This window comes from Perca fluviatilis, chromosome 24 (assembly GCF_010015445.1).
Source record: "Perca fluviatilis chromosome 24, GENO_Pfluv_1.0, whole genome shotgun sequence".
Taxonomy (NCBI): Eukaryota; Metazoa; Chordata; class Actinopteri; order Perciformes; family Percidae; genus Perca; species Perca fluviatilis.
In genome coordinates, this window is record NC_053135.1 from 11,388,215 (window position 1) to 11,407,458 (window position 19,244).

The 19,244-nt window shown below is 42.8% G+C and overlaps 1 protein-coding gene across 7 annotated transcripts in view; it reads right to left on the reverse strand.

The window, feature by feature from the left end:
• Positions 1-337: 337 nt before the first annotated feature.
• The window catches only part of spega (striated muscle enriched protein kinase a), a 53,375-nt gene continuing 34,468 nt past the window's right edge, over positions 338-19,244 (reverse strand). For 5 of the 7 annotated variants that reach the window (XM_039792785.1, XM_039792788.1, XM_039792789.1 and 2 more), the window contains 24 exons: positions 18,903-19,109; positions 18,683-18,806; positions 17,878-18,050; positions 17,393-17,505; positions 17,080-17,248; positions 16,481-16,580; positions 15,330-15,530; positions 14,757-14,814; positions 14,596-14,673; positions 14,304-14,476; positions 14,130-14,156; positions 13,867-14,019; positions 13,708-13,750; positions 13,547-13,612; positions 10,485-13,203; positions 10,230-10,397; positions 8,523-8,645; positions 7,578-7,742; positions 6,469-7,132; positions 5,450-5,689; positions 4,554-4,777; positions 4,295-4,370; positions 1,997-2,146; positions 338-1,905 (listed from right to left, as the gene is read on the reverse strand). In XM_039792785.1, the coding sequence (XP_039648719.1) occupies positions 1,668-1,905; positions 1,997-2,146; positions 4,295-4,370; positions 4,554-4,777; positions 5,450-5,689; positions 6,469-7,132; positions 7,578-7,742; positions 8,523-8,645; positions 10,230-10,397; positions 10,485-13,203; positions 13,547-13,612; positions 13,708-13,750; positions 13,867-14,019; positions 14,130-14,156; positions 14,304-14,476; positions 14,596-14,673; positions 14,757-14,814; positions 15,330-15,530; positions 16,481-16,580; positions 17,080-17,248; positions 17,393-17,505; positions 17,878-18,050; positions 18,683-18,806; positions 18,903-19,109 (6,452 nt within the window). In that variant the 3' untranslated portion in view covers positions 338-1,667. Of the gene's footprint in view, positions 1,906-1,996; positions 2,147-4,294; positions 4,371-4,553; positions 4,778-5,449; positions 5,690-6,468; positions 7,133-7,577; positions 7,743-8,522; positions 8,646-10,229; positions 10,398-10,484; positions 13,204-13,546; positions 13,613-13,707; positions 13,751-13,866; positions 14,020-14,129; positions 14,157-14,303; positions 14,477-14,595; positions 14,674-14,756; positions 14,815-15,329; positions 15,531-16,480; positions 16,581-17,079; positions 17,249-17,392; positions 17,506-17,877; positions 18,051-18,682; positions 18,807-18,902; positions 19,110-19,244 lie in introns of those variants that run through there. The other 2 variants (XR_005638322.1, XM_039792790.1) reach the window with 2 other exon arrangements.

Here is a 19,244-nt window from a genome sequence, read left to right on the forward strand (position 1 = left end):
CACATACAGTATTCAGGCTATTATTGGTTGCCATCGGTGTTAAATTCCTTTTGCATTGTGTTTTGCAAGCAAACAAACTAAAGGAGTTAACACTCAAGCGTTTGAATGAACTGCTTCAGCCATATTGGTTGTGTTAGAGGTTCCATCAGGGGTCCTTGAGGTTTCCAGGTGATCCTCAGCAAAACAAACTGCAGTTTTGCTCACAAGCGGGGGACTGAACAATGGTGTTAAGTGTATGAATGCATTCTTTTTGCAGCAAACATCTAAAGAATTAAAAAATGTTATCAAAATTTGGAGCCCTGAGCCCCAAACTGCATTCCACAGAGAGAGAAGCAAGTTCATTTTCCCAATTGTATCAACAGTTTATTACATACTATCTCATAAAAACATCTTAAATTTTCCCCCACATATAAACACCGCAAATTGGTACATTTACAAATCTTCAACCGTCCAAATTCATACAAAAAGGAACACTGTGATAGAGCAATACACAAGACGTTCTATTATTACAAGGACCGCATGTACTGTGTGTATGCATGTAGAAATGTATGCATGTTTGTAAGAATCTATATGCATCTGTGTTGTTGTAAAGTCCAAATATTGCAGTAATATGTTTGCTTTGTTCAAAGAATTCATCAATTGTGAATTAGTACCAATAGAGACACATTTACAAGATAAATATTTTGGATATTAATCCGATTTAGGCACTGACTGGGTGATCACGATTTAAGCAACCTGACCAACTGTTGGGTAATACTAAGAAACCACAGCAATTTACCATTGTATGACTTTTCCAAGTAAAACGTTATCTACATTATGGACTGCTGTTCATAGTTTATTACAGTTAGACTTCAGTTTTAACCACAGAACAAGAAGTTTTACCATAAATTCCTAGCTCACCCTACAATAGTTCGTTTCTACTGTGAATTTTAACACCAATCACAAAGACACTCCTTATTTTCATTTTTTTTTACCTTGATACTAATTCGAAAAGTAAATCAAAATGCTCGCGCGCACGCACACACACACACACACACATGCAAATAAATTAACATGAAAAAAGTAAACAATTTTAAGAAAAAAAATATTTTTGGTTTTGAGTTTTAAAATGTGTAAGTAAATGCAAAAAATTAATTAGCAGCTTAAATCATGGTACATTCACATGAGTTGTTTACTACTAAATTTAGTGACATAAACAAGGTAACGCAGTAAAAACGCTAGTGATACACATGTTCCAGGCTGATCGTGCAGAGTGGAGACCAATGTTTATCTAAACCAAATATTAATGTGCAATTTCAAAATCCACAAGGTGACAGAGAAATTGTGCAATCAATCAAAGAAAATCAAAGAACATCCTGTGTCCTTTCAGCGGATTAACCGTTTCTGAGCAGTTTCTGAAACACGTTACGGCTTCTTGTTCTGTTTCTCTTTGTGTTTTTGTTTCATCTCAGAATCCTTTAAGTGTTGCATGTTAAAGTATCCCAAAATAACACATGGACTCCTGTCTTTTCTTTGGATATTTAAACTATATCCAGCTGTCTGCCCAGCCCCTGTGCCTCTCTAGGCAGGCTGACATTTTTCATGCAGTGGCCGGTGGTTTACAGAGGTGTTATTTGGCAGATCCAACTCTGCAAACTCATGTGTGGTGCTGCATTTTCACCGTCATCTCACTTCGGGCTGGGAACATGCGGTGCAGTCACAGATGCCGGAGACTGGGGTGAGCTCTGGTAGGTGCGCAGCATCACCTTGTGCTTGGTAGCGCCCTCTGTGCGCCGGCATTGTTGTTCCACCAGGAACTCTTTGAGTCGGCTGGAAGTGAAGGTGAGCGTCTGTCTCCTCAGCTTCATAAGGTAGGAGTCCTGCAGCCAGGCTTGTGTGAAGCAGTCTCGTGAATTTGGACGGGCCCTGGAAATGCACACAGAAATACACAGAACCTAAGAGTTTATATTCTTTTTTTTAACAGGACGTGTAATAATCCAATTTTGTTGGCACTCACCATGGGTAACTGCTCAACATCTTCTTGAGAAAGGCGGAGGCACTTTGGGACACATTTGGGTACAGTTTTGTCGGGTCAAACTTCGCCATTAGAATTTTGGATTCAACTTGTAGAGGGTCTTTATCTTCGAAGGGCAGTCGACCACTAAGCCTGGTTGTAAACACAGAAAAAAAACAAGGTTTGGGAGGATCATTCAACAATGTAATATTTAATCAATTAGCAAAATGTGGCACCTACTTTACAAATTATAAAATAATGTACTTATTGATTGAGCTCTTGACACATTACAAGACACATTAAAGGTCCCAAGGCATGAAAATTTGTATGTTTAAGTTTTTTAACATTAATATGAGTTCCCCCAGCCTGCCTATGGTCCCCCAGTGGCTAGAAATGGTGATAGGTGTAAACCGAGCCCTGGGTATCCTGCTCTGCCTTTGAGAAAATGAAAGCTCAGATGGGCCGATCTGGAATCTTCTCCTTATGAGGTCATAAGGAGCAAGGTTACCTCCCCTTTCTCTGCTTTGCCCGCCCAGAGAATTTGGCCCACCCATGAGAGAGAGACATCATGGCTTTCAAACGAGCAAAGTGGAAGTTGGTCAAGGCCACACCCCCACCCTCCACCTTGCCCCCCCCCTCTCTCCTCCTCAATAGCTACAGACACAGAAATGGCACATACTAAGGAAAGCTCATTGTGGGATTGACTCTAGTGGCTGTAATTCTGCACCAAGGCTGAATTTTTAGACTTCAGATACAGTATTAGGGGACCACTAAGGCTTATATAAAAGAGACTTCAGATACAGTATTAGGGGACCACTAAGGTCTATATAAAAGAGACTTCAGATACAGTATTAGGGGACCACTAAGGTCTATATAAAAGAGACTTCAGATACAGTATTAGGGGACCACTAAGGTCTATATAAAAGAGACTTCAGATACAGTATTAGGGGACCACTAAGGTCTATATAAAAGAGACTTCAGATACAGTATTAGGGGACCACTAAGGTCTATATAAAAGAGACATCAGATACAGTATTAGGGGACCACTAAGGTCTATATAAAAAAGACTTCAGATACAGTATTAGGGGACCACTAAGGCCTATATAAAAGAGACTTCAGATACAGTATTAGGGGACCACTAAGGTCTATATAAAAGAGACTTCAGATACAGTATTAGGGGACCACTAAGGTCTATATAAAAGAGACTTCAGATACAGTATTAGGGGACCACTAAGGTCTATATAAAAGAGACTTCAGATACAGTATTAGGGGACCACTAAGGTCTATATAAAAGAGACTTCAGATACAGTATTAGGGGACCACTAAGGCCTATATATAAAAGAGACTTCAGATACAGTATTAGGGGACCACTAAGGTCTATATAAAAGAGACTTCAGATACAGTATTAGGGGACCACTAAGGTCTATATAAAAGAGACTTCAGATACAGTATTAGGGGACCACTAAGGTCTATATAAAAGAGACTTCAGATACAGTATTAGGGGACCACTAAGGTCTATATAAAAGAGACTTCAGATACAGTATTAGGGGACCACTAAGGTCTATATAAAAGAGACTTCAGATACAGTATTAGGGGACCACTAAGGTCTATATAAAAGAGACTTCAGATACAGTATTAGGGGACCACTAAGGTCTATATAAAAGAGACTTCAGATACAGTATTAGGGGACCACTAAGGTCTATATAAAAGAGACTTCAGATACAGTATTAGGGGACCACTAAGGTCTATATAAAAGAGACTTCAGATACAGTATTAGGGGACCACTAAGGTCTATATAAAAGAGACTTCAGATACAGTATTAGGGGACCACTAAGGTCTATATAAAAGAGACTTCAGATACAGTATTAGGGGACCACTAAGGTCTATATAAAAGAGACTTCAGATACAGTAATAGGGGACCACTAAGGTCTATATAAAAGAGACTTCAGATACAGTATTAGGGGACCACTAAGGTCTATATAAAAGAGACTTCAGATACAGTATTAGGGGACCACTAAGGTCTATATAAAAGAGACTTCAGATACAGTATTAGGGGACCACTAAGGCCTATATAAAAGCATCCAAAGAGCACCATGTCATGGGACCTTTAAGAAAAACACAAGTCTTTTCTTAAATGTTAAGTAATCATGTTTTTTTCTAAATAAAATGCATGTTTTGGCAGCAATATATACACTGAAGGTTTTATCATGCTATACCGAAAAACAAATTAAAAACAAACAAAAAAAAAAAGGGTAAAGGTTATTTCTGCGATCTGAAATTCCAAAAGTGCGTCTCACTTACATAATGTAGGTGACAACGCCAACGGTCCAAATATCAGCAGGAGGACCAACCACTTCACCTTTTACCATCTCCGGAGCTTAGATCACATTTGAGGATGAAAATGTAGAAGCGTTAAAAGATCGAGGGTTGTCAAATCTTTGCGTAAATAGTGGATCTATGGAACCTAAAAAGTGAGTTTGCTCAAAATGTTTGGAGTTAGAGAGACAACTGAACAATATCCGTACATCAAAGACGTCAAACAAGTTGCTCTTGTCCTCACCCATGTACTCCAGTGTTCCTGCTCCTGAGTCCTGGTGTTTGAGGCTGAGGGGGTTGAAGCTCTGAGCACTTCCAAAGTCCACAATCTTGATGGCGTTGAGGTTGGTCACCATGACGTTGTCGGGCCTGAGGTCTAGGTGGAGGACGCGGCGGTTGTGGAGGTACTCGACTGCCTGGAGGATCTGGACCAGGTAACCCGCCACGTCGTCCTCGGAGTACCGGAACCTGTCAGAATCAGAATCATTTATTTGTCATTGTAAAACAGTGTCACAACGAAATTGAAGTGCTACTCCTTCTGCTGCCTAGAAGTACACATTCATACGCACACGCCATACCCTTCCACAAACCATACCCTCACATACACATAATGGGACAGGTGCTGCAAATGCAGTGCAAAACAGGCAAGATAGAGAGATCACTCAGCAAGATGAAAGCCTAAATCCTATTTCTGTAATTGAATGTTTAGAGCTGTGATGGCAATCTGTTACGGATCGCGAGCAAAAAGGAGGTTCTCAAATGGTCGAATCCTCCAAGACTGGAAAAGTGTGAGCACGACTTGTCAACTTTCCCTAAAAATATAAATGCAATGAATGAATCAACTATTCTGTGGAGTCAACATCTCCCAATTTCTGTGATTGGACGATTTTTGTTTTATTCCCTGGGGAATAACTAAACAGAATCCTAAACATCCATGCCGCCTTTATATATGCACTTATACTCTAAACAACTTGTTTAACTAAAGTACAATTAGCCTTCATTTAAATTAGTCATTGTTGGCTCAACCCACCAAATGGACTGCATCTAAGAAGGAAAAGGTCTTCTCCCTAGCCCCCCTGCTGTGTAAGTCTGTCTGAGTTTGTGTATCTCAGTATGGAGGTGACAGATCCGTCCTCCTACCTGTCTATGAGGCTGTACAGCAGCTCTTTGCCGGTGCAGTACTCGGCCACGAGCACCAGGTAGCGCGGCGTGACGTAGGCTTCGTGCAGAGACATGACCTTTTCATTGTGAAGGGATTTCAGGATCTCGTATTCCTTCAGCACTTCCTGCTTGTTCTCCTGGCTGTAGGAAATGATCTTTGCCATGTAGATTTTGCCCGTCGCGTTCTCACGGCACTCTCGGATGACTCCAAAACGACCCCTGGCAAAAAAAAAAACAACAACCCAAAAACATATGAAACTATTACAACAACAACAAAAAACTAAAGTAGGAGAAGATTCATCTTGTCAAGACCGTATAATACAATGACAGTATAATACAATGACAGTATAATACAATGACAGTATAATACAATGTTGTCGTGATGAAATTCTTTATACATCCAATTGTCCAATCCAATCTAGGATTTTTATAAAGACATGAATATTTTTCTTACTTATCACCATTATGATTACGAGATATACATTATCTTTGCCCTAATTATTATGAATGATATGAACAAGTGTTTGATCCCATAAGGTTTTTTATGGGTATTAGGATGTAAATATTTTCAAACTAAAGCCCTTAAAAGCTAAATTTAAAATTTAAATATTGCAAGTCACACAAAACCCATACAAATGTCCCTAAGAATGGCAGTTTCAGTACGGTGTAACCTCTGAAAGTGCATTTAGACCATCAGGCACTAAAGAAGTGCATAAAAAGTCGGATTAATTAACTTCAGCAGCTCCTGGGCTTAGTGCAGGTTCCATTGCAGGTTTAATGGACTAGCAGCGTTGAATCTGGTGAGAAAAATCCTCCTACAGTACACACATTGTTCAGATCTAAAATAAAAACATAATCAGTTAAGAATGGACTAGTTATGGCCTCCATCATATTGCAATTCAGGCCAAAACAATAACCTAAATTGGTTATTTGAAACGTGTTTTCTATGATTTATAGCCATTCAGTTTTTTTTTCTCCCTGGTCAGTATCTGTCTCACCTGGCTTTCTCATCAAGAAATGTGTAGGGTTTCTGTGGAACCCCCTGTCGTAGAGCAGTGGAGGGCATAGTGCGTCCTGATGGGGTGCCTCTGGTGGGGGTACTGGCCCCCTCACCAATGGGGCTCAGGCTGGAGGTCTGGAGCACTTGCGGGGTAAAGGAGACAGGAGTTGGGGTCACGCGAGCAGTGGCGGCGGTGCTGGGGATGTACGTGGGCACAGAGGCCACTGCTGGTTTGGTTGGCGTCGACGGCGGGGTTACGAGAGGGGGCGGCGGTGATATTGGCGGGTTCTGGGTCATGGGCGACACCACGTTTACTGGACTCTGGGGTTTGGGGAGGACAAAGGGTGGAGGAGCCTTGACTGTGGGTGAAGAGGGAAGCGCAGATGGCAGCGGTGGGTTTGCTGTCGGGCTGGAGGGCAGAGAGGGCGCAGGACTGGGGGTGACCACTGTTTTAGATGCCGGTGTAGGCGGGAGAGGTAGAGCAGCGGGGGAGGCTGCATCTTTTGGAGAGGCGGAAGTGGAAGCGACGGTGGAGACAGCAATCCTGGGAGCGTGGTTCTGGACCGGTTTGAGTGGAGGCGCGGTCACTGTGGAGGGGACAACTGATTCAAGCGCAGCGGGGGCCGTCTTTACGACGGCCAGGGCAGGCGAAGCTCCTCCAGCTGTTAAAACAGAGTGACGGATGAATTACAACGGTTTTTTTGTTTGTTCTATAGATATGCTTTTAAGTAATGACCTTTAGTTATTGCTTTTACCTACCCTGTTGTTACTGTAGCCTTCCTTATCCATTTAACACATTCACTACTTTACAGCCGGGTTGGGCTACATGACAATAGCATTTTCAAATTTGATATCTGTCTTAGACTTTGCCATAATGCTCATGATCTGTCATTGCATTTTATTCCTCGTGTAGCCTTGATTTTGTTATTGAGGAAGCTCTCCTCTTTAATTTTTCTGCGGACAATATGTTAAAATATACAAATCACATATACCACTCAGTGCGACTTTGAAAAATGTACGTTATTTAGTCTTTCCAGTACAATTCCAGTGAACTATCTTTTTCCCTTAACTCTGTGCAGTTATTTACATTTTGACCGTGCAAAATACCTGTTGAGTCCAGGCTGACTGGAGCAGAGCAGTTGCTGTACGGCCCCTGTCCTGCCTTGTTGACGCAGGCGACGCGGAATCTAAAGGACCTGCCGGGTGGCAGGTCTGTGACGTTGTAGTAGCAGTCGACAACTCCGGTGGCCACAGTCAGCCAGTTAGAATCCCCTGTAGGACAGAGGGAAACAAAAAGAGCGTGCTTTAGATCATACTGCAGCCATCTTAATGGATGGAGTTATAAATGAGGCAACCAAATGCTGTATAGGTATTTGTAAATATGTATATGTAAGTATGCATACTGGATATATATGTATGGTAAGTGAAATTATGAAGAGAATAAAGACGATTCTTGGGGGAAACAATGTTGAATAAGTAAAAGTTAGAAACTAAATCCTGATCTTCTGTTTTCTCGAGTGACAAATGACTTGCTTGTAGCTCACATATTGAACACCAGATGGCGGTGTTGTCAAACTGATGAACTGAACATGGATAAAAGTCAATTGTTACTCAGAGTCTGCTACTCCCAAGTTTGTGCGACTTTATTTTTATCCACCACATTATGAGATAATGATGATTCATCATGCATACTGACAAACCACTTTGACAGCAGCACTGTTCCCAGTTCCAGTCACTATTCCCTTGTGGGCTGACTCATTTTCTCTGTCTAAGCGGTGTCTATGGATTTGGAAACTTATTTCCTCGAGCACTCTTCACATACGGTACAAAGCCAAACATAGTCAAAGCTCTTCAAACACTGCTACCTCCTAAGAATACCACATCACACTGACAATAGGACACAACGGGAATGCAGTTTTAAAGCCCTCAAAGCTACCTACAAAGCAAATAGCAGCGACGCATTTCATAAATTTTGTTTTATTTCTTTGGATGATCTGCATGCTGCTGAAGGATGAATAAAAGTGGAGTGAAAGAATGTCACTACTCACTCACCTTCTGTTTTTCTTTCCAGGGTGTAGCTGCACGGGGACTTGGTGTCTGCTGGCTTCCAGAGCACCAGGGCTGTGTTGTTGTAAGTTTGGGGGACTTCAGGGGTCCCTGGCTGTTTTGGGACATCTTAAAAACGGGGGGGGAAAAACAAAAAAGAACAAATTAGATGAGGGTACACAGGAATGCAGACACACATGACAGATCATGGCAGGCTCTAGTGTGGTTATACTGAGCAGGTGTGATTGTGCGCGTGCACTTGTGGTCAGCAAACCCACCCTGGGTTTAGAAATGTAAGATATTCCTGTGGGTTGGTTTAGTCAAGAGGATTTTCATGTGTGTGTGCAGGGTTTTAACTGTTTTGTGCATGTGGTTTTAAGTGTGTGTAGTCACTGTAAAGTGTGCATTATAATGGGGGTTTTCAGTTGTTTGTGTTGTACAGGTATGTGTGCACAGCTTTACTACTGTGTGAGCAAGATTGAATTGGGTCTTGTACAGGCCTTCATAAAAGGTGCTTTTGCATGCCAAGTGGTAATCTTTACATTTCTTGTTTTCTATTCTTTTGCTTTGCTCATTGGTAGGGTGTTTTTTTTAACTACACTTCCCAGAGGCCAATTGTTAATCAACGATAATCTGATGTCTTCAGGTTGAAATTGTTTGACTTTCTGTAGTTGGGGGTTTGTCTGTTTAATCATCACTGATCATGCGTAATGCAGTTTTTCCAGTTCTTTTCCAAACAAATGCTTGATGTTTAACTTTCACGGGGAAGACTTAGACCGACAGCATGAATTTAGCATAGTTTACATTACAAATCTGTTATAGCAATCACTGTTTTCAGTTTGTTCATGTATTTACATGAAAATGTCACATTAAGCACGTTGAGATTCAAGATACCAAAGTAGAAAAGAGAGATGTTAATTTAATCAAGCCCGGGGTACAGAAACGGTCCAGATGGTTTGAGTTTGGTTGTTACACCAAACCAAACTTGACACAAATAGTGTCATTCCTTTATTTCAAAATGCATTTCCATTAAGCCTGTGCAATGAACAATGGAGTCAATGTCTTCAGGCGAGATAAACTGTCTGAAGTAGTTTTTTTTTCGCTCTGCTGACAGATTATCAAGGGGAGACAAATACCATCAGTGGTTGAGATAAGAAATGCAATCGATTGCACCAGGTATCTGAGAAACATATTTTCCATTGAAGCCTCAAAATTCTCATTATTATTGTTGCATTTGTGGGCAGCGTTGGCAGTTTTCATTACACACTATTTGTGCAAAGGCATGACTGGAGTCTTGAATATGACCCGCCCGATGACGATTTCAAATCCCAGAAAGCATAAATTGCTCCTATTGCGTGATGAATACGAGAAGGGCCTCAAATTATAATTGTGATTATAATAATCTACTGTAACGTTAATCTCTTGACATTAACGATCATTTCAACTGCATTAATATTCATGCCATTCTTCCTGCAATTAAAACTAAATTATGTAAAATACATCACATCATGATAATAATTACCGTATGTCCATGAAAGGCAAAGGAGCAGCTATGCCTCTGGGAAGAGAACTCGCTCCATGTTGTAATTTGCGGCACTGAAGTTAATGAATACGATTTCCCCCCAATTCCCATTTTCCCCCAATCTATACAATAACAACATGAGCTACAAAACAACAGTTTCTGAATAGCTACGGGCTAAACCATCTACTTACAAGCTATTGACAACGTGCAGGAGGTGGTGATGGTAGCTATAGGGTTGGTAGCAACACATTCGTAAACTCCAGCGTCCCTTCGGCTGGACTTGGTGATCATAAGAAGCTGCCTGCCATCTGGGTGGGACCTCAGGTTGATTCTGTCATCCACCTGCAGCGGTTTCCGATCTGGAATGCACACAAAAAAAAAAAATTCAGCAGCTGAACGGCAGCTTTTGGATAAAACCACAAAAAACGGGAGAATTTAAGTGATACCTATCGTCCATGTGATTTCTGGATGTGGGCTTCCAGCTGGAAGGCAGCTAAGCGTGACAGGTTCCCCCTCCAATAAGATGCAGTCTTTCAGTTTGATGTGGAACACGGGGGCAAAATCCGAAGCGGAACGGATGAACTGCTGGCTTTTTGACAAACCATCCTCTTTGGGGACGGATGAAGGCAGATCAGATTGAGACGAGGTTTTGTCTTTCTTGCCCCTTGTCAAACCCCACCTGTCCCACCGTGATCGCCTGTCAGTTTCTGAGGCTTTTTCGGAATGGATGCTAGAAGCGGATTCAATCGATTCCTTGGACGCAGCAGCGCCGGCCTGTTTTGCTAGTTGATTCTCGGGGATGCCCATTCCTTTGAGTCCTCGCCCCTCAGATTGGGAATGACGATGGCGGGTAAACAGGGGTGTCCTCTTTCCCTCTTCATCCTCTTTTCTCTCCTCAGACTGGCTGCGGATTTTCGAGGAAATTCCTGCCACTTTTTTCTCAAACTTCCGTCGCATTGCCAGGACAGGGGAATCAGTGGCTTTCTTCAAATCATTTTGCACCAGCTCTTTCTGACTCCCCCCAGCTTCTTTGTCCTTCCTCTCCTCTGACTGGGTCCTTATTTTGGCAGAGATTCCTGCCACTTTGGACTCAAACTTGCGCCTCATAGCAGAAACCGATGACTCCTCAGCTTTTCTTTGTTCTCGCTCATCCGGCTGCCCCTGTGCCCCTGCACTGTTCAGCTCCTTTGTATCCAGGGACTTACTGCGCCCAATAATCCATGAAACCCTCTTGCTTCCAGCAGTTTCCTGCACATCCTGGTGCTTTTCCTCCTTTGACTTCTCCCCCTTCTTATCAACGGATGTTGACCTCTTGGCCCGCAAGGAAAACCTCCCAATGAGGCCGAAGCCTGTTTCCTTCTCTTCTTCTCGTAAATCTTGAACAGATTTGGATTTCTCCTGTAGTCCTTTTGGTACCATTTCAAGAGGTGCCCCCCTTGGCCCCGGCCTATAAACCTCTTCACCTCCCTCGCCCACCTTCCGGTTTAGTACGGGGGATTTCTCCTCCGATTTGTTTCTGGTCAGTTTTCGGAGGCCACGGGTCAAAGACGACTCCCGCTTCTTAAACCTGGCTTCAAAGACCTCCTCCGAGTCAATGTCTTTGATGTCCGTTCTGAGCGTAGGCCGACGGGGGATGGCAGCGAGATCGGGGTTCGATGATGTGGAAACAGAGCTAGGAGATCGCTCAGCAGTTGCTACTTTAGCAAACACTGCTGGATGTTCCGGCAATGTGGGGATTTCTGTGGACTTTGTATCATGTGGTGTGGCCGGATGCTCGGATTGGGCCTTGTCAGATGTTACAGATTGCGCTGCAACAGCTTTACCATTTTGTGTGTCATCTCCCTTCATATCCTTTTCATTAATATGTAGCTCATCTTCTTCCCTTCCTTTACTCTCTTCTTCTTCTTCATCATCCTCCTCTATTACAATTATAGGAGTAATTACAGAGGGTGAGCTAGACTCAGATTCTACTGGGCCTGGCTTTTCTAACTGGGTTTTGGTCCTTTTCTCTGTTATCCCATCCATGTTCTTCTCATTCATACTTTGCATATCCTTATGTTCTTTCACATTGTTCTGTTTTTGCTGTTGGTCCAATCCTCCTGGTGTTGGGAGTGTAGCCGAAATCTTTTTTGTAGGTGAGGCAGATATAGACTCCAGTGTTGTTTGTTCTGTGAGTGCGGACATTGAGGTTGCCTCCTGGAGCTTCTTTCCTTCTATGCTACCGTTGCCCATCGATGGGATCTCTAAGGGGGCTCCAAACCTGCGGTGCAGGGGCATGGGCTCAGAATCCCCCTGAGTGAAGGAGGCGCTTTTACGAAAAACTTTGGTCTTTGGCGTGTCCTCTGTAGGGCTCTCTGAAGACGCCGCTCTGGTGAGAGTTGATGGCCCCGCTCTGGATCTCCTCAAGTTCCGATCAAGAGACCCTGTCCGCCTCTCATCTTCCATGCCGAGGGTTTCAAACAAGGGCCCTCGCAGGCCGCTCATCTTTTTGTCCACATTTCCTCCCCTTAGCAACCGCTGTCTCATCAGTTCCAGTTTTAGGGCATAATCCTCCTGGCTTAACTTCGCCGCCCCGGGGCTCGGGCTGCGATTGGGTAGTTCCATAGAAACAGCCTTTTTCAGGCTCTTGTTACTTGCTTCTGAGTCCTTGTTTGCATTTCCCTCTTCTGGGTCAATGTGGAGAAGCAGTGCTGAATCAGCAGAGCTGCCTCTCCTCATGGTAGCCCGCCTGGATTTCGTCTGGGATTCTTCCGACTCCACACTTGATCCTTTTTTTAGAGGAGCTCGTTGTGTATTTTCCATTTTCTCGTCATCTGGGGTTTCCGCTTCATCTTTTGCACTTTTATTTGCCCCTCCTCTCGTGCCTACCTCCATGTTGTCCTTTTTCTTCGTCCCATGAGCAGCGACACTGGGCCATCCAGTGGCATCTTCGTCCCCCGGGATCTCGTTAAGGGAGACCCTGGAACCCGAAAAGACCATGGACAGCGGCATAGGGATGAAGGGAAGCTCGTCCACATCCGCGTCGGAGTCAGAGGAAGAGGAGGGTGGTGGGGAGCCTTCTTTTAAATGCCGGGCCACAGCGATGGAGACGTGGTTGGATGAGTCATTCAAAAGCTCTGGGATCGACCGCATCACCATCTTGGATTTGTAGCTGATAAGAGAACGCTGAAAAAAGGACAACAGAGGACAACGTGAGACAGTTTATATTTACCCCTACTTTATATGCAGTCTCCAGGTCTGACTCAAAAATACAGATTGAAACTTGGTTTTGGTTGAAATAGACAAAAAAACTATGGCATCTCAAATGATGGAAAGCTTTATATCCTTCCACCTTTGGAGGTTTAAATTGGGCCTTAATTTAGTCCTGGACTATGTCTAATCTTTTTTTTTTTTTTAGGAAATTTAATTTAGTTCATGAGTATGGTAAATGTGGGACTATTCCAAACTATGTCTGAGAAATGTGGGAATCAGCCCTCGGTGTTTTAATCTTTTATGTGCAGTGGCTTACCTGCCATCGCCTTCTAGACAAAACTTGCTTTAGCATCGCTGTGCTGATGCTCTTGTTCGTTGGTGACTGCAAGACAAAAAGAGTGGAGATATACATTCAAATCCTATTACACATGTAAATAGTTTGAGGATGGGTGATGCATTTTCTAAATTGTAACTTACCTTGAACCAAGGATGACGAAGGCACTCAACGGCACTGGGCCTCCTAGAAGAGGGGAAAAAATGCACATGCAGGAATATGAAGGAGGGGCATGCTACTGTTTAGACAACATTATTTATATTTACATAGGTTTATGGTAAAATAATCATCAAGATGCTTACAGTCGGTCCGCTACCAAAAGCTTGATGACAAATCCCTTTGCTTCTTTGCAGAGGTCAGTGAACATGCCCTCTTCGAACGCCACATTGTAGTTACGGATGTTTAAGGCAGTAGCTCTGTCATTTTCACCAGCAAAGGGAGACACACCAGTCAGGCTAAAATAAAAAATAAAAAAAAACACATCATTATCAACAAAAGAAAGCTTTCTGTTCTTGATCCATTATATTTAAACTATAAAAAGTAGTAACACATCTATATAACATACCAGAGGTACGTGATGACACCAGCAGGCCTGTAGGAGAGCAAGACAGATGAATGACAAGTGGATTTTTGGAAACATCAAATTAAAGCAGAGTAAAATACTTTATTTTGTTGCAGAGAACAAGGTATCGCCTTCAGGGTGTTGTCACTTCTCCACGCTGGAGAACAGGTGGCTCACCATATGTCTGTTGCCGTGGAGACGGGAGTTTGGTTAACAATCTCTGGTGCAACAAATTCTGGCGTGCCGTATTTACAGTAGCACTCCTCGGAAGTATCCAATTTCATGGCATTACCAAAGTCACAAATGCGGATCTGGTCACTCCCGGGACTTGCCATTAAAATATTTTCTGGCTAGAGAGGGGTGTACACAAACACAACAGTGTTAGGTGCATAACAAGGGTATAACAATCTTGTAAACAATGTTGATCAAATACATTTGATTCAGCGCCAGATGTGGGATGGGCCGATACCTTTATGTCCAGGTGAGCTATGTTTTTTTGGTGAAGATAACGAAGACCTTCCAAAACCTGCTGAACACTACAGCGGATCTGTAGAGAAACATAAGGGAATGAACGTAACAGTCATGTTATGTAATGATAGCGCAGTGCAGTCAGCAGAAGCACACACACACCTCCAGTTCCTTGACTGTTGTTTTTTTGGCCATTCTTTCCAGCAAGTCCTCGTGACATCTTCACACAACAGTTAAGGAAAAAACAAACAAAAAAAACACACACACAAAAAAAACAGAGCTGTGACTTGACTGCACAGTCCAAGTGGTAGGTGCATGAGAAGTGAATTATAAATGAGCAAAACTCCCACACATCCTATCTCTTGTTAATTCCACTCATCGGCGATGAGTCAGAGAGAAAAAGCTGTGCTGCGCTTCATTCATGTCTCCAGGGGACTGCAGAAGACATTAGGATTAATGCTTTGGATCTTTCGTGTCCTTGAGGTGCATTTAAGAGCAGTTTTAATCAGCAACGAAGCAGATACAATTTAAAGGTAGTGATTTTTGACTTAAAGACATGAACGTGTTTGCCCTCGTTAGAAAAAACTTGTATTGTCTTAACAACAAGAGCTTAAAACCCTAGTCTGTTGTTGCAGGATAATATACTGTAGGTCACTCACAGAAACTGCACGATAAATGGAACATATTAAAGTACATTTCCTAATCATAGACAATAGCATTACACTGAAAGGATACAACTCTGTGATGAGCACTACCACACTCTTCTTCTCAAAGGCATCATGGAAATAGAGAATCCTCTCGTTGTCCAGCTCAGACAGCAGCTCCATCTCTCGGAGGGCCAAGGCTTTCCTCCTTCCTCCCGCAGAAATGAACTTGGCAGCGAACTCAGCCTTTCCCTTTTTCTGAATCACCCTCTTCACATAGGAGAAGGTACCCCTGCATCAAACAGCGGCAACGAGTTGGGTTAAATTAAATCTGTTAGTTATTATTCTATTAAACAGTCCTACAAGAAAAAGCAAAAAAAGCAGTGAAGAAATTACAAATTGACGTTGAATTCTTTAGTTCCATACTTCACGAGATATTAAAAAATTACATCAAAAGAATATTTTCAAGGGGGGATTGCCTCTTTTTTTCATAATATTAAGAGAATGGATGTTCATACTTGACTCTTGTTAACAGTCTACAAAATAGTGTCCGCTCAAATGTCAATTCACTAGCTTTTTGCAGCTTTATACCTAGAGAATAAAAATAGCTTTTAAAATGTATTCCAAGAACAGGGACAGAGACATTTTAACCATTGAATTACTGATGGTTTTGCCCTTTTCATTTCAATTCAATAATAAATTCTTCTTTGCAAGAGGTAGCACTACTACAGGAGAATGGAGAGACAAAGATGGACACATGGCCATTGTATAATTAACTTTCAATCTCTGTGAATGTTTTATTTTTTTTTGTGTGAGGTGGAGAAATCTGTATTCTATTTAAGTTTGCTTGCTCTATTTAACAACCAAAACACATTGTCTGTTGGAAAACAGATTTTCCAATCTGCCTGTTCCAATTGCTTTACAATTCACAGTAAATGCCCGTCTCCACCAAGTCAGACCAAAACAAATCCTCTGTCAGCTAATGTGTTCACTCCACTCAGGCTGGTGACTCATCTCTTTTGTCTCTGTCTACTGTTGTTAAGCAGGTGAGACTGCCTGCCCTCCAACAGCCCTGACCCTCAGCGCTCAAACAGCCATTAAACGCTGATGTACTTGCTGCATGTGAAGGGATGCGAGACAGAATGAGTGTGCGGTCAGTCACACACACACACACACACACACACACACACACACACACACACACACACACACACACACACACACACACACACACACACTCACCTCCCTATCTCTTTGTGGATATCATAGTAATCCGTCAAACGCCTCATTTTCCTCAGAATGGTTCCTTCATCCTCCATTGGCTCTGCTGCTTCTTTTCGCTCTGCAGGGAGCACCAACAGAGGCATTTTTTATGTGTGTGTTTGGGTGTGTGTGTGTGTGTGTGTGTGTGTGTGTGTGTGTGCGCGCACGCGTGTGTTTGGCTGTACATGTGTGCCAGCTTAGTGACAGATGGTTTCATATTGTAGTCTCTAAACACCTGGTGGTCTCGCCCATATGGTGTAGATTCAGAGGTATAATTTCCAACAACAACCAGCTTATATTGGCGTGTGCTGCATCAGTGGATGGATATAATCTAAACTAAATGGTGAAGATCGACGGCAAGTGGAAGAAAAGCCCGTTGGCTGTAGTACTTTCTTGGAAGAGACTATCACCATTTAAATGATTCTCAACACAAAACTGATTGAGAATATATCATCAAAAGATGCAACCTCCTCATATCTTTCTTCATTTCGACACGGAATTAGAATCCTTTTTTCCTCGGATGACTCTGTCCACGTGCAAAGTATGTGTGTGCAGACAGTGTTGTTGGGACTGCTGACCTGTATGAACTGTGAGTTCAGCTTTGCAGGAGTTGGAGCCGGCCAGGTTCTTTGCAGTGCAGGTGTACACGCCGGAGTGTTCGGGGCGGGCGTTGAGGACAACGAGGGAATATTCTGGGTCGTCGTACACAAAGGTGAAGTGGCTGCTCTCAGAGAGAAGCACATCATCCTGCGACAGACCGATCAACTGTTAATATGGTTTCAGATTACACTAATAATTCTGCCAATTTCTGGTTGTGCTGCAACCCCTTTTTTTTTTTTTTTTTTAAATAAATACAAAAGGAAACACTCTTTATCAATTTTACAATTTTACCTTATACCACAGAATATCTGGGTCTGGTTTGCCTTCAACCACAACAGCCAGACGGGACGTCTCCCCAATGTGCACATCCACATCCTCCATGATGGTTTCAAATTTAGGAGGCACTACAAAAGAATAAGTAAAAAAAAAAAGAGACCGTATATATATTCTCATTTTCTCATATAAACACATTTTTTTTTACCACAATAATAATTCTAAATAGATACAAAAGCCCCCTGAGGATGCTGACATCTTTGTATTTTAAAAACCTTAATTCCAACAATGACGAGGCAGGAGGCACAAGTCTTTACTTCAAAGTCATTTTTAGAGAAGCTATTCTAAATTCATGATCCTTTACTTCAAAAATAGCTAAAGCTCAATTACACACCGCTTCCCTTTGTTGGCATTAACTGCTGCCAAGAGTAAGTAGTAAGTTCTTTGGATTCAAACTGAAAAGCTAAATGTATCATGTGGTGTTCTGCCTGGACTGAACTGACCTGCCATAGCCAGCTGAGGCGTGCAGAGGTCGCTGCCAAACTGGTTGCTGGCCGTGACCACTAGCTGACCGATGTCTGCACTCCTGACTCGCTGAAGCTTCAGGGTGTGTTGATCGTCGTCTGGCATGCTCAGCTCATACATCCCCAGTCTGTTGACCAACGCCACCCCCCTCCTAGGGGAAGACAGTGGCAATGTACCACAGTTAAAGCTGTAGTCTAACAATCAAGACCTGAGCCCTTCCCCACCCCCAACTGTCCACATATGTATGCAAGGATCTTCTTTAGCAGCAGGTAGGAAAGAGAACAAAGCTTTTTTCTTACAAGAAATTGCAGAACTCCGCAGAGAAAATGTGCTGGGCCATCAAATGCTCAATTTAATCAAAGCAATGTGAACCACTGCACAGCGGTGTTTCTCAGTCCTGGTCCTCTGGAGCTACAATCCTGCCATTTTAAATTTTTATGTGCAGAGGTTAGGATAAGCCTGTTCACATGTTATATCCCCAATTTATGAAACAGTCCCGGATGAGAATAGAAATGGAATGAAACCCAGCATGTGCTCTGGCTCCTGAGAGACTTTTTCTACGGTTTCTGTTTGAAATGAGCTTCCTGCACTGTCACTGTCCCAGTATTTAAACAAAGATTAAGAACTCATCAATTCAGCGCCAGCTTGGGCACGTCCCTACAGTATTTGCAATCTTGCAGACTGGTGTATTACTGTTTGTATTTTTGCACAAAAAAAAAAAAAAACTCTCCGCACACTATACTTTACATACAAACCTGTGCCACTAGAGATAGAGGAACTAACCTTTTCCAGGTGACAACTGCGTGCACATGGTTCAGCGTGATGGTGATGCTCGCAGGTTGGTTCTCAACCACATAAACAATGTCAGGTTTGTCCAAAATGACTGGGGCCTTCCTCAAATAGGGTCCTACACGGGTAAAAGATTTAAAAAAGAAATCATCAAATAAACTAAATAGAATGTTTGTTTTTTTACCAGTGGTGGCAACATCTTCAACTTCGTTACCCCTGTCCAGCAGCTGGACCAGGTCAGTAGAGGGTGACGGTTTGCTTAAAGTCTTCCCAGTGGACGTCAGGACTCTGAAAGCGTAGCGAACTCCTTTGGACAGGGAGGTGACGGTGTACTTGGTCTCCCTCAGGTTAGACGCCACGACAGACCACTGGATGGAGCCCAGAGGCTGCTGCTGGACCACGTATAGCAAGGAGTCGGCATCTGCACACACACATATGGGGTTTGAGTTACTTAATCTGGACGACCAAACACATAGCGAGGTGCTTAAAGCTATTGTGCGTAGTTTCTGTCTCGCCCCTGAGGAACTCTATGTAATGACAACAAAACTGTCGGCGC